The following is a 17,978-nucleotide window of genomic DNA, read 5'->3' as shown; positions in this document are numbered from 1 at the left end:
CATAAAGCATTCCTGATTTTGATTATATAATAAACTTATGTTTAATCAGCTTTCTGTGTTAAGTTATTTACATTCAATTTCTATTCTTAAACTTTACTATTTTATTGTTGAAAGAGCAAATATAAAGATCTGTGGCTTATTGCTAAGATTAAGTAAATAATTGTTTATGGATTTTTAAAAAATCTTTTGATACTGCATTGTTATCATTGCAAGTGCCTAATCACAAAAGCAAACAAGCAACCAGATCTGCATAGCACACTGTGATTCATGCTAATTAATATACTAATAAAAAATAACATTGCAATCATATTATATTATGATCACATACATTCTATAAACATTTGCTGGAAAAACTAAAAGTAATACACTCCCTGTGAACCAAAAGCTACCCCAAAAGTCCAATCTCCAATGGAGTTACATTGATATAAAAGGAGAACAGAATTTGCCATCAGAAGTGAGAGAACGTCCTTGAAATGGGATTGCATCTCAGGAGTCTCTGGATTCACAGTTATTGGCAACTTTAGTTTGCAGGCATTCTCTTTTACTTCTGGGGTTCACCTGATCCTCACATATGGACTAACCTCACTGACTGGCGCAAAGTACATATGCATGTGTCATGTAAACATCTCCATGCAGTTCCATCTACCCAGAATGCCCCTGCTACTTCAGTTCTAAAGGAGATAATTATGGAAATCTTTGTAGTGGGTTTTGTGATATGACCCTGAAAAAGCCCACAGACCCTTTTTAATTTTGTGATCCAGGTCTCTAGAAGTGAAAATCTCCTCACTAGCTCTCAGTAAGCGATTAAAATATGCCCCCCCCACACACACAAAAAAAAGAGAGAGAGGAAATTTAAAAACAAAGAGCAAATTCTCGGTGCTCACAAGAAACTAAATGGCTGATTATAGCAGCTTTATGGGTATTGGGAGATAATACACTTGCTTTACAAACAAAACAATGAGTTATCAAAACATTGCTTTACCAAGACATAGCAGGTTAGTTTTGCTTTACCAAGACATAGCAGGTTATCACCTTTATCACTTTACTTGTATGTTATACTTCTCTTCCCTACCACTTCTCTGTTACCTTTTCTCATATAAGCTTTTTGAGGCGAGAACTGTGTATTCTTTTACGTTTGGAAACTCACTTAACCCTGTGGATGAGAACAGAAAGAAACAACAATCATTAGGCTCTTTGGCATTTCCAATATACATTTGAAAGCTCTATCCTTGGTGTTCACTAATCTCCTTTTCTGTTGGACTACACTACCTCTCCCTGAAATGCAGAACTTTTGCCAACAAGTTACGGTAACATAACCCACAATATGACCCTTGGAATTCTAGGTTGGGTGGCATTTATTTTCTGCATCCTTTGCCATTACTAAAAATGATGGACAATCACAGGTGATGGGAGGAATCTGGGCAGAAATTGCAGGATGGGAAAAAGTTACATGAAAATGTCTCTCTTTTTTTCCCTTTAAAAAGCCTGGAGGCATCCTGCCCCCTTGTGTGACCTGCAGAAACTTGCTGTTGTCACTCCAGTGCCCGCGGCTGGCACAGGGAAGCCAGATTCCCTCTCACCATAAGGTGAGATCACCTGGACATAGGTGATGTGTGTGTACTGCAATCTTCCAAACTCTAGGAGGAAACCTTTTGTGTTGTTATTTATTGTAGCAACAGGCCCAGGCAACTACCTGAGTCCCTAGTGACCATGCACAGCCGAGCTCCTCCTGGCCCTTCAAAGCAAGAGAAGGAGGTGGTCACGGTCTTGCCATGGGGTGCGGCAGTTCCAGCAGGATAGAGGTGCTGCAGCCATCAGTCAAGGAGCTGCCGAATGGCTGGGGAGCCAAGAACCAGGTAACAACTTTTCCCAAGCAGATGGGGAACAGAATGTTACAAGAGAAGCCTGATTGGGTGCGTAGGTCGGTAAGTAGGTAGAAAGAAAGAGCTCCCTTTGGGCAACTCTTTATATCAGCCCTTAACACAGAGCTCACCCAAGGTGGTACAAGCCTGGCACTGCAGGGGCACAGAGAAGGCAGGCTCACTATATGTCTATGGATACGGGTTTATTGATTTTAACAATTCTTTATGGAGACTGGGAGGTTTTTTGTAATGCTCTCCCTCACTCCTCTAATTAAGGGTGCTAGATCCCTCTAGTTGCACCTTCCACATCAGTGATGAATGATCACGTGTGTATAGGTAAGTCTGACCCAGGAGGTTATATATTACAATGCCTGAGGGCACTCTGAAGTGGCACATGCTCATGAAGATGGTATGATGCATATTTGCCCATCTGCTTTGAGAGGTTATGTTGTGCTATGGGAGTGGACAATGGATTCACCACCACGTGCAGGCAAATTTTTTTAGCTGACGTCATGTTTCAGTGGGTTCAATGGTGTATTCTTTATGCAGCAGGTGTGCAATTTTCTTTACAGGGTTTGTGTCCGATTATTGAAGGAAGTTGCAAATGTGTCTTGTGTGATCCTCTTGTTAGAAAAGAGAAAGGGCATGAGTGCAGGAGAGTGGAACTCTAAGCAGCATGTAATGGGGAGAGTCCAGATGCAGGCATTGCCCTGTCACCAGCCTTGTCAGTACCAACTGCACACTGTCATGGACACAGCATAACAGAGGGGCACAGAAATTCTGCCCAACCAAGGGCTGCCTGAGCCATTTGCTGGGAGCATAAGGATCGTGCTTAATTGGCATAAAATGGAGCATACTATTGTTGCCCTTCTTATTATTGCAGAGTTAAGGCTCATGGAGACTTACAACCAAAAGCATAAAACATAAAATACATTGAGGGCCAATCCTGCATTCCTTGGGCACCCAAAGCTGCCACTGAGTTTAGAATGAGGAAGGCATGTAGGATGGGATCCTTAGTAAGTAATAATTTAAGACTCCTGAATGTTTATTGTGGTCACATTTTCCTACATAGTTCCAAACAAAGCTTCATTTAGAATGGTTTCAAGACTTTACCTTTTAATGTGATCAAGGACACAGCCAAGTGTGAGGTCACTGCTTCCGTTCTTGAAATTCTTCTTCATTTCGTTATTATAGCCGATAATCTATGAGAAAATGTGGCTCACTGTCAGGACATTTCGGGAGCAGCACAGATGTGCAAAGCTATGTTCTGCTCCGCTCTAAGCCTGACACTTTTATGGAGCTATTTTAGAAACTGTCTGCTTATAAATGGGGTTACATTTCCCCAAGTGTCTTTCTCATGTATTTATTTCTTTTTCTCGCAGGCTAATAATGACCCGTCTCAGAGAGCAGCTGGCTCTACCCTTCGGGATGGGTCCACTGTGTCAAAAGGCAGTGGAGTAAAACTTGAAGATGAACTCAGTGGGGGAAATTCACCCCGGGAAAGTCCAGAAAGGTCACCTTCTCCTAGAGAAAAAAATAATGGGCAAAACACAGGTAAACAACCGAAAACCTCATAGCAACCAAAAGGAAGAAGATACAGAGCCATTCACCCCTTTGAGCCCAGTGCTGCAAACAGTTACTACACAGTACAATGTAATGTCCCATTGACTCCAAGTATTCGCAGGGCTGCGCTCCCTAATCAGTTGTTCAAATTTGGCCCAAGTCAGTAATATCCAATTACTGGTTTTAACTCTGTGTGACTCAATTCTCACAATCGTAATAGACAGTAATTTTCACCCTTGTTGGTAGGCTTGTTGAATGGACCGTGGAGAATGAACTCCCACGTTGCCCCTACAAAAGGTCCCACCCTTCCAATCAGGGTTGTGACATATTGGCATTGACCCTGCCAGTGTTGTTCCTGTTTTGTGGCTAAACAGGGGAGTAATTTGGCCTTTCACATGCACTAAATTCACATTAAAATTAAGGAACAAAATGGAAATAAATATTTAGGGGCAGATCCTCTGCTGGTGAAAACTGTCATAGCTCCAGCGAAGGCAATAAAGCTACGTAATTTTTTACACCAGCTAAGGATCTACCCCAGACTGTGTAAGTGCAAAAGGGAACATTCAGCTTTGATCCTTGTATAAGTTTAAGATACTTTAGCAGTGGTAAGAGTTGCTAAACTAACAGCAGACTTTGGTACACATTAAAACCCTTATCTTGCTGTTTAAATCCCGTATTTGCCTGTCTTCTAAATACACCTCTACCTCGATATAACGCTGTCCTCGGGAGCCAAAAAAATCTTACCGTGTTATAGGTGAAACTGCATTATATCGAATTTGCTTTGATCCACCGGAGTGCGCAGCCCCGCTCACCCTCCCCCCCCCCCCCCCCCGAGCACTGCTTTACCGCATTATATCCGAATTCATGTTATATCGGATCAGGTTATATTGGGGTAGAGGTATACTAAGAATGGTTTGAATTTCATAAACATACTTAGTCAAACTGAAAGTCTAAAGGAACTGTTCTTTTTACAAGCAAGGTCTGTAATAAAACAGTGTTTCCAAGTGAACATTAAAGGAATAAATACTAGAATTTGCTGCTTTTTAAAAACAACTTAAATTCCATTCCCATGTCTCCTGATTTCCTCCACATTAAAATTAAACAGCTGTATTTGCCTGAGAACGTTGTGTGTAAAATATAGAGCTAGATTAATCAATCTAAATGGGTAAAATTGTGTTTTGGGGTAACATGTTTTTTACACACACACACACACACACACACACACACACACACACACACACACACACGGAGTTAAGGAAATATGTAAGTCAAAGTCGTTACAGCAAACTTTATCTGCCCTCACTGAAAATACTCAATAGAAAACTGCTATGTAAGCACAAAGGATTATTACTAGCATTCATACTCTGAGGGATGAGTGCTTTATAAATATGGATTGTGGTACTAATAATTTTAAGTCATATTTTGTGATAAATATCATTTTTGGTTATGTTTAACTTCATATTTGCCCCTCTCTCCACTCTGTGGAAATCATACAATTAAACATTGCTTTATATTTTACATAATGAATCATAGTTTTGATCACAGTAGTAAGTTAAATATGTTGAGAAAATGTCAATGTGATTACATCTTTTGTCATTATTCTTGCTATATTTAAAATACTTTTGTGGGGCCTACTATAATGAGCATTATACACATTTCCTAATTTTTTGCTACAGAAAAGCAAAATATAATCTATGTTCCCAAGACATCAAGGTCCTGCATTCCAGAAAGTTTGCTGGACACACAAATGCATGCTTGTTTTTCACACACAGTATTGAGTATGCTCACATATATACAACAGCATGCTGGCAAAGGATTTTTCTTACCTGCACATGTGTGCCTGCAAACTTACCAGCCAAAAATTGCTAAGCTATTCATAGAGTGTCACTCATGTAGAAATATAAAGTAAAAGAGACTAAAAGACCAATGATACTTTTGAGATTACAGTTCACAAAGGGTCTTCAAAAGGAAGTTGGGAGTGGCTAACTCATTGCTGGGAAAATGTTAATTTTAAATGGGCATTACCCAATATGGCCCTTCCTTAACTTGAAAGGGTACATATCCTTTTAGCACACTTAGTCTGTGAGCACATAAGCCTGTTTTTGCTGGCATATTTTTGGATGCTGGTTGGAAGGCTGGCCCCCTATGATTTTTGGGTGACAGCTACAGATGACTAGTAAAGTCATCTTTGGGCAGGTATGATCTCAATATTCAGAAAAACTAACCCTATCCAGGCTTACTGTTCTTGTTTTCTCACAATAAAATACATCAATTGGATTTTCACACCACTCATGAAAAAGTGACAGATGTCAAATAACTGTCATTCTGATGTGGTCCAAGTCATCATCTCACACAAGCCCTCACTTTTGCTAATGTAGATTGTGTAATTGCAAACCAAGGGCTGCAAACCTGATCTATCTTGGCAACAAAGTGTCCCTTGATTATCGTTCATGTCTAATGTGTGGAAACCTAATGGCAGCTTAGAAGGGTTATCAAAATAATTTTTTATTCTTAATTGCTGTTTATAAATATATAATTAGTGCAGAAAACAAATGTAATCAAGCGCAAGGGTATACACTTTCTTACAACCAACTATAGGTCATGGAAGCATATGAAAGGTTTTTGTTTCCATTTCTAAAGTGCAATGGTCGCAGTGGTTCCCAAACTTGTTCTGCCGCTTATGTAGGGAAAGCCCCTGGCGGGCCGGGCTGGTTTGTTTACCTGCCGCGTCTGCAGGTTCAGCCGATCGCGGTTCCCAGTGGCCGCGGTTCGCTGCTCCAGGCCAATGGGAGCTGCTGGAAGCGGCGCGGGCCGAGGGACGTACTGGCTTTCCCTTCACAAGCGGCGGAACAAGTTTGGGAACCACTGGTCTATAGAAAGCTCATTGTTAATGGATAACCTAATATCATCCAAAAATAGTAGAGTTCTCTAACTGGCTCAATGAATCTTTTAAAATCTGAATTACAAAGACTCACTAAGGCCCGGTTCTGGACAGCATGTAAATATTGACTTCCATGGGACCTCAGCATATCCTCAAGTGCAAGTGCTTTCCTGAATGTTGGCCTAAGAAGCCACAGTGTGGGATTCATCCCATGCAGGCGGCCAGCACAAAGCCAGTGCATCAGTTAAGACCACTTAAAACCTTAATGCAGAGTTTAAGTGATGCATAGGGTGTGCATTGGGCACCCTCTGTAAATAAATACATGGAGAAGTTACAGGATTGGAAGTGACATTGAAATTAAATTGGTGAATTGATCTCGGCTCTGTGTGAGTAATAATTTTAAACATTTTCTTTTTAAAGACATCATGTTACTCAGTGGTGGATTTGTCAATAAACCGATGCACTTACAGGAACGGGAGAGACAAAAGTCATCAGATATCCTTGAGGAGCTAATGATGCAGGGAATAATCAAGAGCCAAACTACAACTTTTAGAAATGGAGAAGCAGATGCCAAGGCAAGTATTTTATCAATGCCATTCAAAACCTTAGACGATTACTAAAGGCCTGATCATGCAATGAGCTCTATACTGATCAACCACTGCACCCACCCAGAGCCCACTGCAATTAGTGCAGCTCTATACATAACTCCTTTCAAGAGAGGGACCTACGTGATTTAGAAATAAGAAGTTGGATGACAGAGAAATATATTATTAAGAAGCTTATTTTAATGCAGAGGACGCTGACCACAACTTTTGTTAATTTGTTTGCACACCCCCATACTGGCCTTAGGTGGGGAGTTGTGCTGCTTGCCCATTGTTAGAAATGCTCCCTGGAAATTGAATATCGCTGAATTGTTTTTCAAATCAGCAAATATGTGGCAGAAGTTAATTGACATAATCTACTTTCAGTCTTTTACTATTTGGGGTTGACAATTACAGCTAAATCAAGATTTTGGGAATCAATATCTGCGTCTCTGAGTAATCCACAATTCATGTCAGATCCCACATCCAAAATGTATTTAAAAAATGAAATTCATTTTTATGAAACCCAGATTTGAACAAAATCTGAATCACTATTTATTTTAGTAAAATACAGTGCTGCTTTTCCCCCCGTACCTGCAAAATTTCTTTTTCCTGTCAAACATTAGTTTAGGGACTAGATTCAAGATAAGTTCATGGATATCCAAATGTAAGGGAGGGGAAGTTCACAAGAAGCTCATGGACAGTTTGTGGATTCAAACAAAATGTGATCAAACCACTGCTGGTTCATAGACACAGCTCAAACCCAAACCAAGGATAGTTTTGAGTAGTTTTGTGGTTTGAGGCAAACCATTCACACAGCTCTAGTCTTGACTACTTGTGTAATTAAAGAACTAGAGCTTTCTACAAGAAAAAGTACTTGGTACTTGCTTATCCAGATTACAAGTCTGGGCACGGAAGGAGAGAATGCTCTGTGCAACATCTCTTCCCGCCGGCAAGCAGCAGGGGAGTGGACGGCTACAGCCCTACAATCTGTGTTTAGGGTTTCTGTGGAGTTTGAAGGATTAGGTTTGCCTAATCCATCCCCCCCTCCCCAGCAGGTTTTTGTATATCTGAATGGGGTTTGCATTCCTCTTATCCCCTCTCTGGCTAAAGTTGGTTTGCATTTTTTGTTCATAACCCAAGTGAGTGCTGTCTGCTCTATTGTTTTTTTCGTACTAATTATTACTCAAGCATTCAGATTACATGTACCATTTTATTGACTTCAGCTAACGTTTATCTGTTCTCCTTTGACGTTTGTTTGTTTCCCTCAAGGATATTTTTTTTTTAATCAATTTTTTATTGGAGGGAGCAGGTTTCATTTCTAGCCATCTTATCACTTAATATTTTAAATTGGAACTGGGTCTGTGTCCTTCCTGAGCCGCCTGACAGCAGGAACACAGATTTGTCACCAGGGTGTTAACTATCAAATATTCCTCAGTCGCATTGGAGAACTTGGCCTCCACTACATCCTGTAAGAGCAATCTACTCCAAGACTACCACTCCATCGTAGCTGTAAAGTAGCTGACTGGAAACATAATCCCAAAGGGGTATTACCAGAGAAGGTTCCAAACCACAATATCATACCACAGCAGCAAACTATCCTGTTGTGAAGGAAGGAAAGAAAGAAAGAAGAGTAAGAAGCCAATGTGGCTGAATCAGGGGCTCTTTAATTCCCTGCAAATCAAAAATGAATCCTACAAAAAATATGGACAAATTGCTAAGGATGAGTACAAAGGAATAGCACAAGCATGTAGGGACAAAATCAGAAAAGCTAAGGGACAAAATAAGTTACACCTAGCAGGAGACATGAAAGACAATAAGAAGAGATTCTATAAATACATTAGGAACAAGAGAAAGATGAAGGAAAGTGTAGGTCCACTGCTTAGTGGAAAAGGAGAGCTAATAACAAATGACATCAAGAAGGCTGAGGTGTTTAATGCCTATTTTGCTTCAGTCGTCACTAAAAAGGTTAATTGTGACCAGACACTTAACACAATTAATATTAACAACTTGGAGGAAGGAATACAAGCCAGCATAAGGAAAGAACATGTTAAAGAATATTTAGATAAGTTAGATGTTAAGTCAGCAGGACCTGATGAAATTCACCATAGGGTACTTAAGAAACTAGCTGAAAATCTCAGAACCATTAGGGATTATCTTTGAGAACTCGTGGAGGACAGGTGAGATCCCACAGGGCAGGAGAAAGGCAAATATAATACCTATCTTTAAAAAGGGGAACAAAGACCACCCAAGGAATTATAGACCAGTCAGCCTAGCTTCGATACCTGGAAAGATACTGGAAAAAAATATTAAACGACCAATTTGTAAGCACCTAGAGGATGATAGGGTGATATGTAATAGCCAACATGGATTTGTCAAGAACAAAGCATGCCAAGCCAAATTAATTTCCTTCTTTGAGAAGGGTTACTGGCCTAATGGATGGGGGAGAGGGGAAGCAGAAGATGTGATATATCTTGATTTTAGTACAGTTTTAGACACGGTCTCACATGACAGTCTCATAATCAAACTAGGGAAATGTGGTATAGATTAAATTACTACAGGGTGGATGCACAACTGGTTAAAAAAACATACTGAAAAAGCAGTTATCAATGGTTTGCTGTCAAACTGGGGAGATGTATCTAGCGGGGTCCCACAGGGATCTGTCCTGGGTCTAATACCATTTAATATTTTTGTTAATGATTTGGATAATTAAGTGGATAGTATGCATATAAAATTTATGGATTGCACCAAGCTGGGATACACTGGAAGCACTTTGATTGAAGGGCAGGATTTGAATTCAAAATGACCTTGATAAATTGGAGAATTGGTCTGAACTCAACATGATGGAATTCAATAAAGACAAGTAAAAAGCACTACACTTAGGAAGGAAATATTGAATGCCTAGCTACAAAATGGGGAATAACTGGCTAGGTGGTAGTACTCCTGAAAAGGATCTGGATTTTATAGTGGATTACAAATTGAATGTGAGTCAATAATGTGATACATTTGTGGAAAAAGGCTAGTATCATTTTGGGGTTTAGTAATAGGAGTGTCATATATAAGACACAGGAGGTAACTGTCCTGCTGTACTCAGCACTGGTGAGGCCTCAGCTGAAGTAATGTGTCCAGTTTTGGGCATCACACTTTAAAGAAAAGCCGTGGACAAACTGGATAGAGTCTAGAGAAGAGCAACATATATAATAAAAGGTTTAGAAAACCTGACCAATAAGGAAAGGTTGAGTCTTGAGAAAAGAAGACTGAGTGGGGGGGCGGGGGCAGGGAAATCGATCTAAGTTTCGCAACTTCAGCTATGTGAATAACATAGCTGAAGTCGACGTACTTAGATCGACTTACCGTGGTGTCTTCACCACGGTGAGTAGACTGCTGCTGCTCCCCCGTCGACTCCGCTTGCGCCTCTCGCGGCGGTGGAGTACAGGAGTCGACGGGAGAGCACTCGGGGATCAATTTATCGCATCTAGACTAGACGCGATAAATCGACCCCCGCTGGATCAATTGCTGCCCGCCGATCCAGTGGGTAGTGTAGATATACTCAAAGACTTTAAGGCCAAAAGGGACCATTGTGATCATCTAGTCTGACCTCCTACATATCACAGGCCACAGAATCTCACCCACCCACTTCTGTAACAAACCCATAATCTGATAATAGTCTTCAAATATCTTACAGGTTGTTGTAAAGAAGACAGTGATCAATTGTCCTCCATGTCCACTGAAGGCAGGACAAGAAGTCATGGGCTTAATCTATAGCAGGGGAGATTTAGGTTAGATATTAGGAAAATATGTTCTAACTACAAAGATAGTTAAGATCTGGAATAGGCTTCTAAGGGAGGCTGTGGAATCCCCACCATTGGAGGTTTTGAAGCACAGGCTAACCAAAGTCAGGGATGGTCTAGGTATACTTGGTCCTACCTCAGTGCGGTGGGGATGGACTAGTTGACCTGTCAGAGTGCCTTCCAGCACTGCATTTCTATGATTTAAAACTGAATTTTGATCACTCAACATTTGGGGGTATTCAGATATGAAGTTTTGGCCTGCTCTGGCACAAATGCAAGGGGCACCTGCAAAATCTGGATTCAGCGCTAGTATCATGGAAGGAGAGGAAAGAGGTGCACCACACACATGCACAAGACATCACTGTGAAAGACTTGCACAGTTGGTTTCAAGAATATTTTGCACAGAAATATTGAAGACTGAGCCATCCCAGCAGCAACCCATCACTGCTGTGCTTACATGCCTAGTCACAACAGTTTACACATCCTAGGCCATCTGTATGCTTTCTTTCTTTTGCAGCAGGGGTGGCCAAACTGCATCTGTTTTGCAGTTAAAGTGTGGCTCTCAGAGCCCCTCCTTCCCACCCCACCCCCCATTCTCTGCCTACCAGGGAGGAAGCTAGGGGCTTCTGCCCTGCGGTGGGATGGTGGGGCTAACAGAGATGACTGGTGCCTGTTTAGAGTGTGGGGGGGGCACAATTTAAAGTTATCCCCTAAACAGCTGGAGTCACGTCCCCCTCTTCCCCAGCATACCCCTGTCTTACCTTCAATGGCCCCTCCCTGCAGCTCCCAGATGTTAGCTCCCTGTGAAGCAAACAGCTGCAAGTTGGGGCCACTGCTTTAGCTCCGTGGGGAGAGGCAGCAGCAAAAGGAGTGGCTCTCCCTGCTGCTCCCAGCTGTTTGCCACTGCCTCTCTCCACAACCGCAGCTCCCAGCTTGCCAGTTCCAGCAACTACCATGCAGGGAGGGGGCCCGATGGCATCATGTGAGCGAGCAGAGACAGCAAACCCTGGCAAAAATCCCCATGTGTCCCCCCCATGCATTGCCTTTGCCTGCCCAGCGGGGAGGAGGGTCTCGGGGCTTCAGCCCTGCCAGGCGCGCCTGCCGGGGCTCAGGTCTTCATCCCTGTGGGGCACCCCGAACCCCAGCAGGTGCCTCCCACAGGGCTGAGGCCGCGAGACCCCCTTCCCTGGAGGGCTGAGGCCCTGAGGCCTGGCAGGCATCCCCCCCAGGGCTGAAGCCCCAAGCCCTGGCAGGCTCCTCCCAGCTTTTGAACTTCTGAAGACAGTCGTATGTGGCTCGGGGGGTCAGTAAGTTTGGCCACCCCTGTTTTATAGCATTTCCCATATTGCTCTTATTGATGCAGCTCCGCCTGTGGGGTAACAATATTGGGAGTCATCAATGTTTTAATCACCACCTTGTCTTACCCTGCACAGAGCAGGTCTAGGTGACCCTGTGGTTAAAATACCCACTGACTAGATAGCCCTGTATTCTAAGCATTGCTGCCACCAGTGGAGCTACACCATTGACAGAGACAGTGAGAAATTTTATGGCAATAAATCTAGAGTAGACAAGGTCAGAGAGAGCCACTCTCTGCTACAATATAAATTAGTCAATTGAATTCTAACAGGAATCATAGCACCAAGAGAGCTACTTAAAATACTGATAACCAAGTTGCATTGCACTGATATATCCCCCAGGTGATGGTGTTTCAGCATTTCAACACAAAAACATAACCATAATCAATACTCGAGTTAAGAGAGAATAGTTTTTCCTCCTGTGCTTTGACGGAGTTTAGCTGAGTTTATCTACGAAGAGGTTTCTTTCTCTTTCAGGAAGAGTCGCATTAAACTTTTGTCCAAAACTCATACTCCTCTTTCTCCTCCAACCCTTGCCATTTATACAGGAAGGCTGAACACTTAAAAAATTATTATAACTAAATCATTAATAGCAAAATACCCACTTTCCAAATCTGTTTTAGGAATAAACACTATCTCATTAAGAGAGAGGCTAGAAGAAATTAACTGGAAAGCTATGGATTTCAAGTAGGGCAAATTGCATGTATTTGATCCACTTATCATAAGTTCCTAATTGTCAATACACTGTGCACCTCAATCATGTTAATATTTCTTCTTTGTCCATTATTGGTATCATTCCTTGAAACCCATTATGATATCCCCTTACTGAGGAATCCAGCTGGGAGATAATTTTTTTTCTCCTGATTTGGGAAGTGTTCTGCTGTCAGAATTTCCTGTTTAGTTAGAGTATGTATTCCACATTCATCATTTTTATGGTCTCCACGCTTAAGTTTGGATAGAAGAAATAGCTATACAAATTGTAAACAGCAATTCAGAACACTTTGATGCTGTGGAGTCTGATACAACTTATAACACCAGTTTAAATGAAGCATTCTGACAAGCAGAAATCTCTCTCAACCACTTTCAGCCTTTGAAATGTAGGGGTCCTATTCAAATCTCATTTATTCCAATCATTGCCTGGATTTTCACCTATGTTTAATGAAAAAACTATAAGACTTTTTCCCATTTTGCATTGAGGGGTGGTTACATTTTCCCCTTCTAGAGCTAAGAGCATGAATTGAAACTTGCTGCGGTATACAGGCATGAAGTTTGTGGGGAGGAGAAGGACTGCAAACAGGAAGTGCAATTTTTTGCCCCAGCCTCTCAGTTGTGCTGGCACTCGACAGTACAAATAAGAGACAAGTATAACAGGGCCTCCACAAACCCAGTATCTAGGGTGACCAGACGTCCCGATTTTATCGGGACCGTCCCGATATTTCCTTGTTTGTCCCGCGTCCCGACCGACGTGCGGTCGGGACAACCGGACAAACAAGGAAATGCCCCGAGCCTCGAGCCCGGAAGTGCTCGCGCCCCCCCCCCCCCCTGCCCCGACTCCGCCCCCTCCTCCCCCGATTGGCTCCCTCCCCGAATCCCCGCCTCTTCCCCGGGCTCACCATTCCCCCTCCCTCCACAAGCGCTGGAGGGAGGCCCGGGAGACACAGGGGAAGCGCAGGGCCGGGGTGAGTAACAGTCCGGCCTGGCCCAGTGCAGGCAGGACTCAGTTGGGTGGTTGGGAGAGGAGGGGGGCGACCCGCGGGGCCAGGCGACGGGGGAGGAAGCGGCCATGGCGCTCGGCGGCTCTGGCGCCCCCGAACCCCCCGAGCCGGGGCCTGCAGCAGCGCGTACGCTGGGCCCAGCCCCTGGCTAAGCACGTCTGGGCTGCCCAGCTGGTGCTATCCCGCGGCGGCCCCGGGGCGGAGGCATCGGCAGCCCAGCCCCGTTCGTTCCCCTGCGGGACGGGGGGGCTGGGGCCTGCTGCCCCCACTCCGGGGCCGCCGCGGGATAGCACCAGCTGGGCAGCAGCCCAGACGCGACTGGCCAGGGGCTGGGCCCAGCGTGCGCGCTGCTGGGTCACCGCAGCAGGCCCCGGCTCGGGGGGTTCGGGGGCGCCAGAGCCGCAGCCGCCGAGCGCCATGGCCGCTTCCTCCCCCGTGGCAGTGGGAGCTGCAGCAGCGGCTGCTCCCGAGTCTCGCTGGCCGGGGGTGAGAACAGCCGCCGCCTGGCACCGCGGGCTGCCCCCCTCCTCGCCCTACCACCCAACTGAGTCCTGCCTGCAAGGGACCAGGCCGGACTCTCACTACCCCGGCCCCGCGCTTCCCCTGAGTCTCCCGGGCCTCCCTCCAGCGCTTGCGGAGGAAGGGTGGTTTTTTTTTTTTTTGGCCCCGCCCCCCGCCACGCCCCCCCCCCCCCCCCCCCCCCGATATTTGTCTTTGGTGATCTGGTCACCCTACCAGTATCAGACCCAGCCTCTGTCCCAGGTACTCTAGTGTTTCCACTTTTGGACACTGTTAGAATGGCCTTCTTCATTAATGATAAGACGACCATTTTCAGAGCTTCATTTTGTCCCATTTTAGGTTTTTATGACAACTGAACATGTCATTATTCATGAGTTTTTGGTACATCGTTTGCATGAAAAAAAGATCAGTAGATCAAATTTCTTCCATTATAGTCACCTACTGATTTCCTCATCCACCTCAGTCACATTAAGTGAGTCATCCTCCATACTAATTGATTCTTGATTCTTCTGGCATGGAGGCCTGACTTGCAGAGTTATTTGTGATGGAATCTGGTGACTGGATGACTCAGGGGACTAGTATCAGAATACAGAGCTTTTCACCAGAGGTTATTAGTTTGAATTCAATAGTGACAGAAACTTGTTGCCATTTGATATCTGTTTGATAACTGGTCCCCATCCAGTTTTCCCATCACAAAGTAACCCCACTGTTATTGACAATGGGGAGGTCACAGAGAGAACAGGCATGGGAGAATGAACTTTCATCCTGGAGGTAGCCCACACCAGAGACAGATCGACAGGGCAATGTGGGTTGCACAACTGCCTCCTATAGGGATAAACAGCAGAATTCAGTCTCTGAGGTTGTCAAACACGACTTCGATGTCACAGCAGCAACCACTACACTCGGCAATAGATAGCTACAAGATTGGGCTGCTAATTTGCACATACTGAAAACCATTTTTTAAGTGATTATAAAGTTACAACAAAATCTTTTATAAGCCTCTTCAGTGTCAGTTGCTTAATCTCCCCAATACGTGGGGACTGATTGTACAGTCCTTACTAATATGGATGTGACAGTGAAACTACTCACTTCAGTAAGTGATCATCAACAGGAGTAAGCTGCATAATTGGGTCTTTGGTTTTTTTAATATGTTACTGCTTCCAGCCTTTTTTATGTCCAAGTTAATCACTTAATTATTGCACACAGAGGCAGGAAGGGACACAGCACAAGTGGAATGAGATTCAGCTCCTTCCAGCGCCAGTTCCCACTACACTCACGATATTGTCATTTTTTAAAATGTCTTTCCACAGAGCGAAGCCCTGGAAAAGCCACTAAAGAAACCACCAGCCAAGCTGGAAAAGCTTAAGATCAAAAAGAAGGAAGTGAATGCTTTAACAATGAAGGACATTAAAAATTCTGCCGAAGAAAGAAGAAAGGTAATTTAATTTTGCTACATAGGATTGTTTTGTCTTCTAAAAAACACCCCCCATTTAAAATCTGAGCTAGTGGAGGCTGCATCTCTGAAAAATGCTAGTAAACCATGGACATCAATGTCACAGGAAGGAGCATCCCTCTCAACAACAGATGTTTGCAGGACTGGGCTGTTAAGCTTTCTGGTTTTCAGAGTATGAAAATTGTGCTGAAGATAGGGACAAAAAAGGAGAATTCTAGAATAGCATTTTTCCATTTTCTGCAGCAAAATACATAAAACCCAGTGGTTTTGAGAGACATTTTTTTTTGTGCAAACTGGCCAAATTCTGAATCAGTTGGAGTAAAATTCCAGTTAAACTCAGATGGAAAGGTAAAAGCAACTGTTAAAGTGAGTGTTCAAATACAGTTTATTCCTACTTCCCCCCGGTTACAAAGCAATGTATTTTTCAGACTAAAGAAGAGCAACCGAAAGAAAGACTTCAGAGTGGCAGACTTTTTCCAGCAATTGCCCATCAAAATATTGCTGAGCTGAATGAGGAAGGCTATTCAACTTTGGAAGGTCAAGAAGGTACAAACATTGTTCAGCCTTTATCATTCGACCTGGAGACAGAGACTCTGCTGGAGAAGGAGGAAATAGCTGTCGAAATTGTAAACAGCAATTCAGAACACTTTGGTGCTGTGGAGTCTGATACAACTTATAACACCAGTTTAAATGAAGCATTCTGACAAGGAAAAATCTCTCTCAAACACATTCAGCCTTTGAAACGTAGGGGTCTTATTCAAAACTCATTTGTTCCAATCATTGCCTGGATTTTCATCTATGTTTAATGAAAAAAACAATAAGACTTTCTCCCATTTTGCATTGAGGGTTGGTTGCATTTTCCCCTCCTAAAGTTAAGAGCATGAATTGAAATTTGCTGGGTTACACAAGTACGGAGTTTGTGCAGAAGAGGAATGCAACCAGGAAGTAGAAGATTTTGCTCCAGCCCCTCAATTGTGCTGACACTCTACAATAAAAATAAAAGACAAATATAACAGGGTCTCCCCAAACCTAGTGTCAGAATCTGCCCTGCCTCAGTTTCCCCACTCATGTTAGAGAGTGGGCCACCTTGGTGTCCGGTGTGTCAATGAAGCTCCCACCAGGGGCAGTATTTCCTTCCTTGTTCTGAAGGATGCATCCATGGTTCAAATACAATCATAGTTCAACATCAATCACGACAGGTAAACCAGGTCCTGCCACTTGGCCTCAGAGTTGTTGTTGCTGCTGCCTATGCAGCAGGCATCCCCAGCCAGCTCTTTCACCTAGCTGGTGTGTGGCAAACCCCCTTCCAGATCCTTTCCCTGACCCAGGGTCTCCTACAGGAGCCTCTCAAGAGCTCTCCCTCTTAGTGAGCTGTGTACTGGCTTTTCCTCTCAACAGCTAAGAAGCAGCTGATTAGTCACAGGTGGGGGCTAAGTCCACCTCCCTAGAGGGGGCATCCTACCCTGTGACAACAAGTTTACAATCTAATTGTAGGTGTGACAACAATTGAAAGTAACAGGAAAAAAAACGAGGAAGGAGGAGCAAGGAAGCACTCGGGTTAAAGTAGTGACCCGGTTACTCTGTCTTGGCATTGCACACCTTGATGCTTCCATTAAAATGATATTTTTAATTTATCAAGAAGGCATGTGGGAGATTTCTTTGTTTAGGGAGGACGTGAGTGAGGAGAGAGTGGCAGGTTAGCAAATACGGATTGGGTGGGGATTGCATCCCAGGGCCGATGTGTAATTAAAGAGAGGCAAATTAAGCGGTAGGAGTTGTAACTAGCAGAGCTCAGGGGTGGCAGAATAGGATAGTAGGCAAGGCCAGAGTGAGGTACAGCCCTCATGTAAGAACAAGAAGTTTGAACCTGATGTGCAGGGCAATGGGGAGCCAGCAAAGGGATTTAAATAGAGGGATGACAGGGTCTGAACAACAGGAAAGGACGATGGTTTCAGTGGCAACATTCTGCGCTGACTGGAGGGAGGCAATGTGGGTATCAGGAAAGCACCAGCAAGAATCAGTGGGCTGGGGCTGAAGATAATTAGGGTACATGATTTAGCCATCAGGAGAGCAGAAGGGCTATTTTTGTGTGCTATTGTGATGGTTCAGGGGGGACTTCTCCGAATTCTGTTTGAGATTATGATCTCTGTATGTTTAAAACCCTTGTGATGGTCTTTACTGTATTCTTGAATCATACTTCTTGTGGCAAGGAGCGAGGGACTGGTGCCTGGGGGTCTGCCTATAAATGGGCCAATCAC

General features: G+C 43.8%; 1 protein-coding gene across 1 annotated transcript; it reads left to right on the top strand.

Moving 5' to 3' along the window:
• Window positions 1–6,730: 6,730 nt before the first annotated feature.
• On the top strand, window positions 6,731–16,722 carry STMND1 (stathmin domain containing 1). The gene is made up of 3 exons (XM_065585023.1): window positions 6,731–6,881; window positions 15,578–15,703; window positions 16,149–16,722. The coding sequence occupies exons 1-3, from the start codon at window positions 6,732–6,734 to the stop codon at window positions 16,422–16,424; spliced, it is 552 nt and encodes a 183-aa protein (XP_065441095.1). The 5' UTR covers window position 6,731; the 3' UTR covers window positions 16,425–16,722.
• Window positions 16,723–17,978: the final 1,256 nt, after the last annotated feature.

Source organism: Chrysemys picta, chromosome 2 (genome assembly GCF_011386835.1).
Source record: "Chrysemys picta bellii isolate R12L10 chromosome 2, ASM1138683v2, whole genome shotgun sequence".
Classification (NCBI taxonomy): domain Eukaryota; kingdom Metazoa; phylum Chordata; order Testudines; family Emydidae; genus Chrysemys; species Chrysemys picta.
Note: the sequence above shows the minus strand (reverse complement) of the source record. Positions and strands in the feature narration are given on the sequence as shown.

Bases quoted from the DNA above. Each gene is read 5' to 3' on its own strand.
- STMND1 (XM_065585023.1), top strand. From the start codon at position 6,732: ATGTTACTCAGTGGTGGATTTGTCAATAAACCGATGCACTTACAGGAA. The intron at 6,882-15,577 runs GCAAGTATTTTA...GTCTTTCCACAG, and splicing joins ATGGAGAAGCAGATGCCAAG to AGCGAAGCCCTGGAAAAGCC. The intron at 15,704-16,148 runs GTAATTTAATTT...TGTATTTTTCAG, and splicing joins CTGCCGAAGAAAGAAGAAAG to ACTAAAGAAGAGCAACCGAA.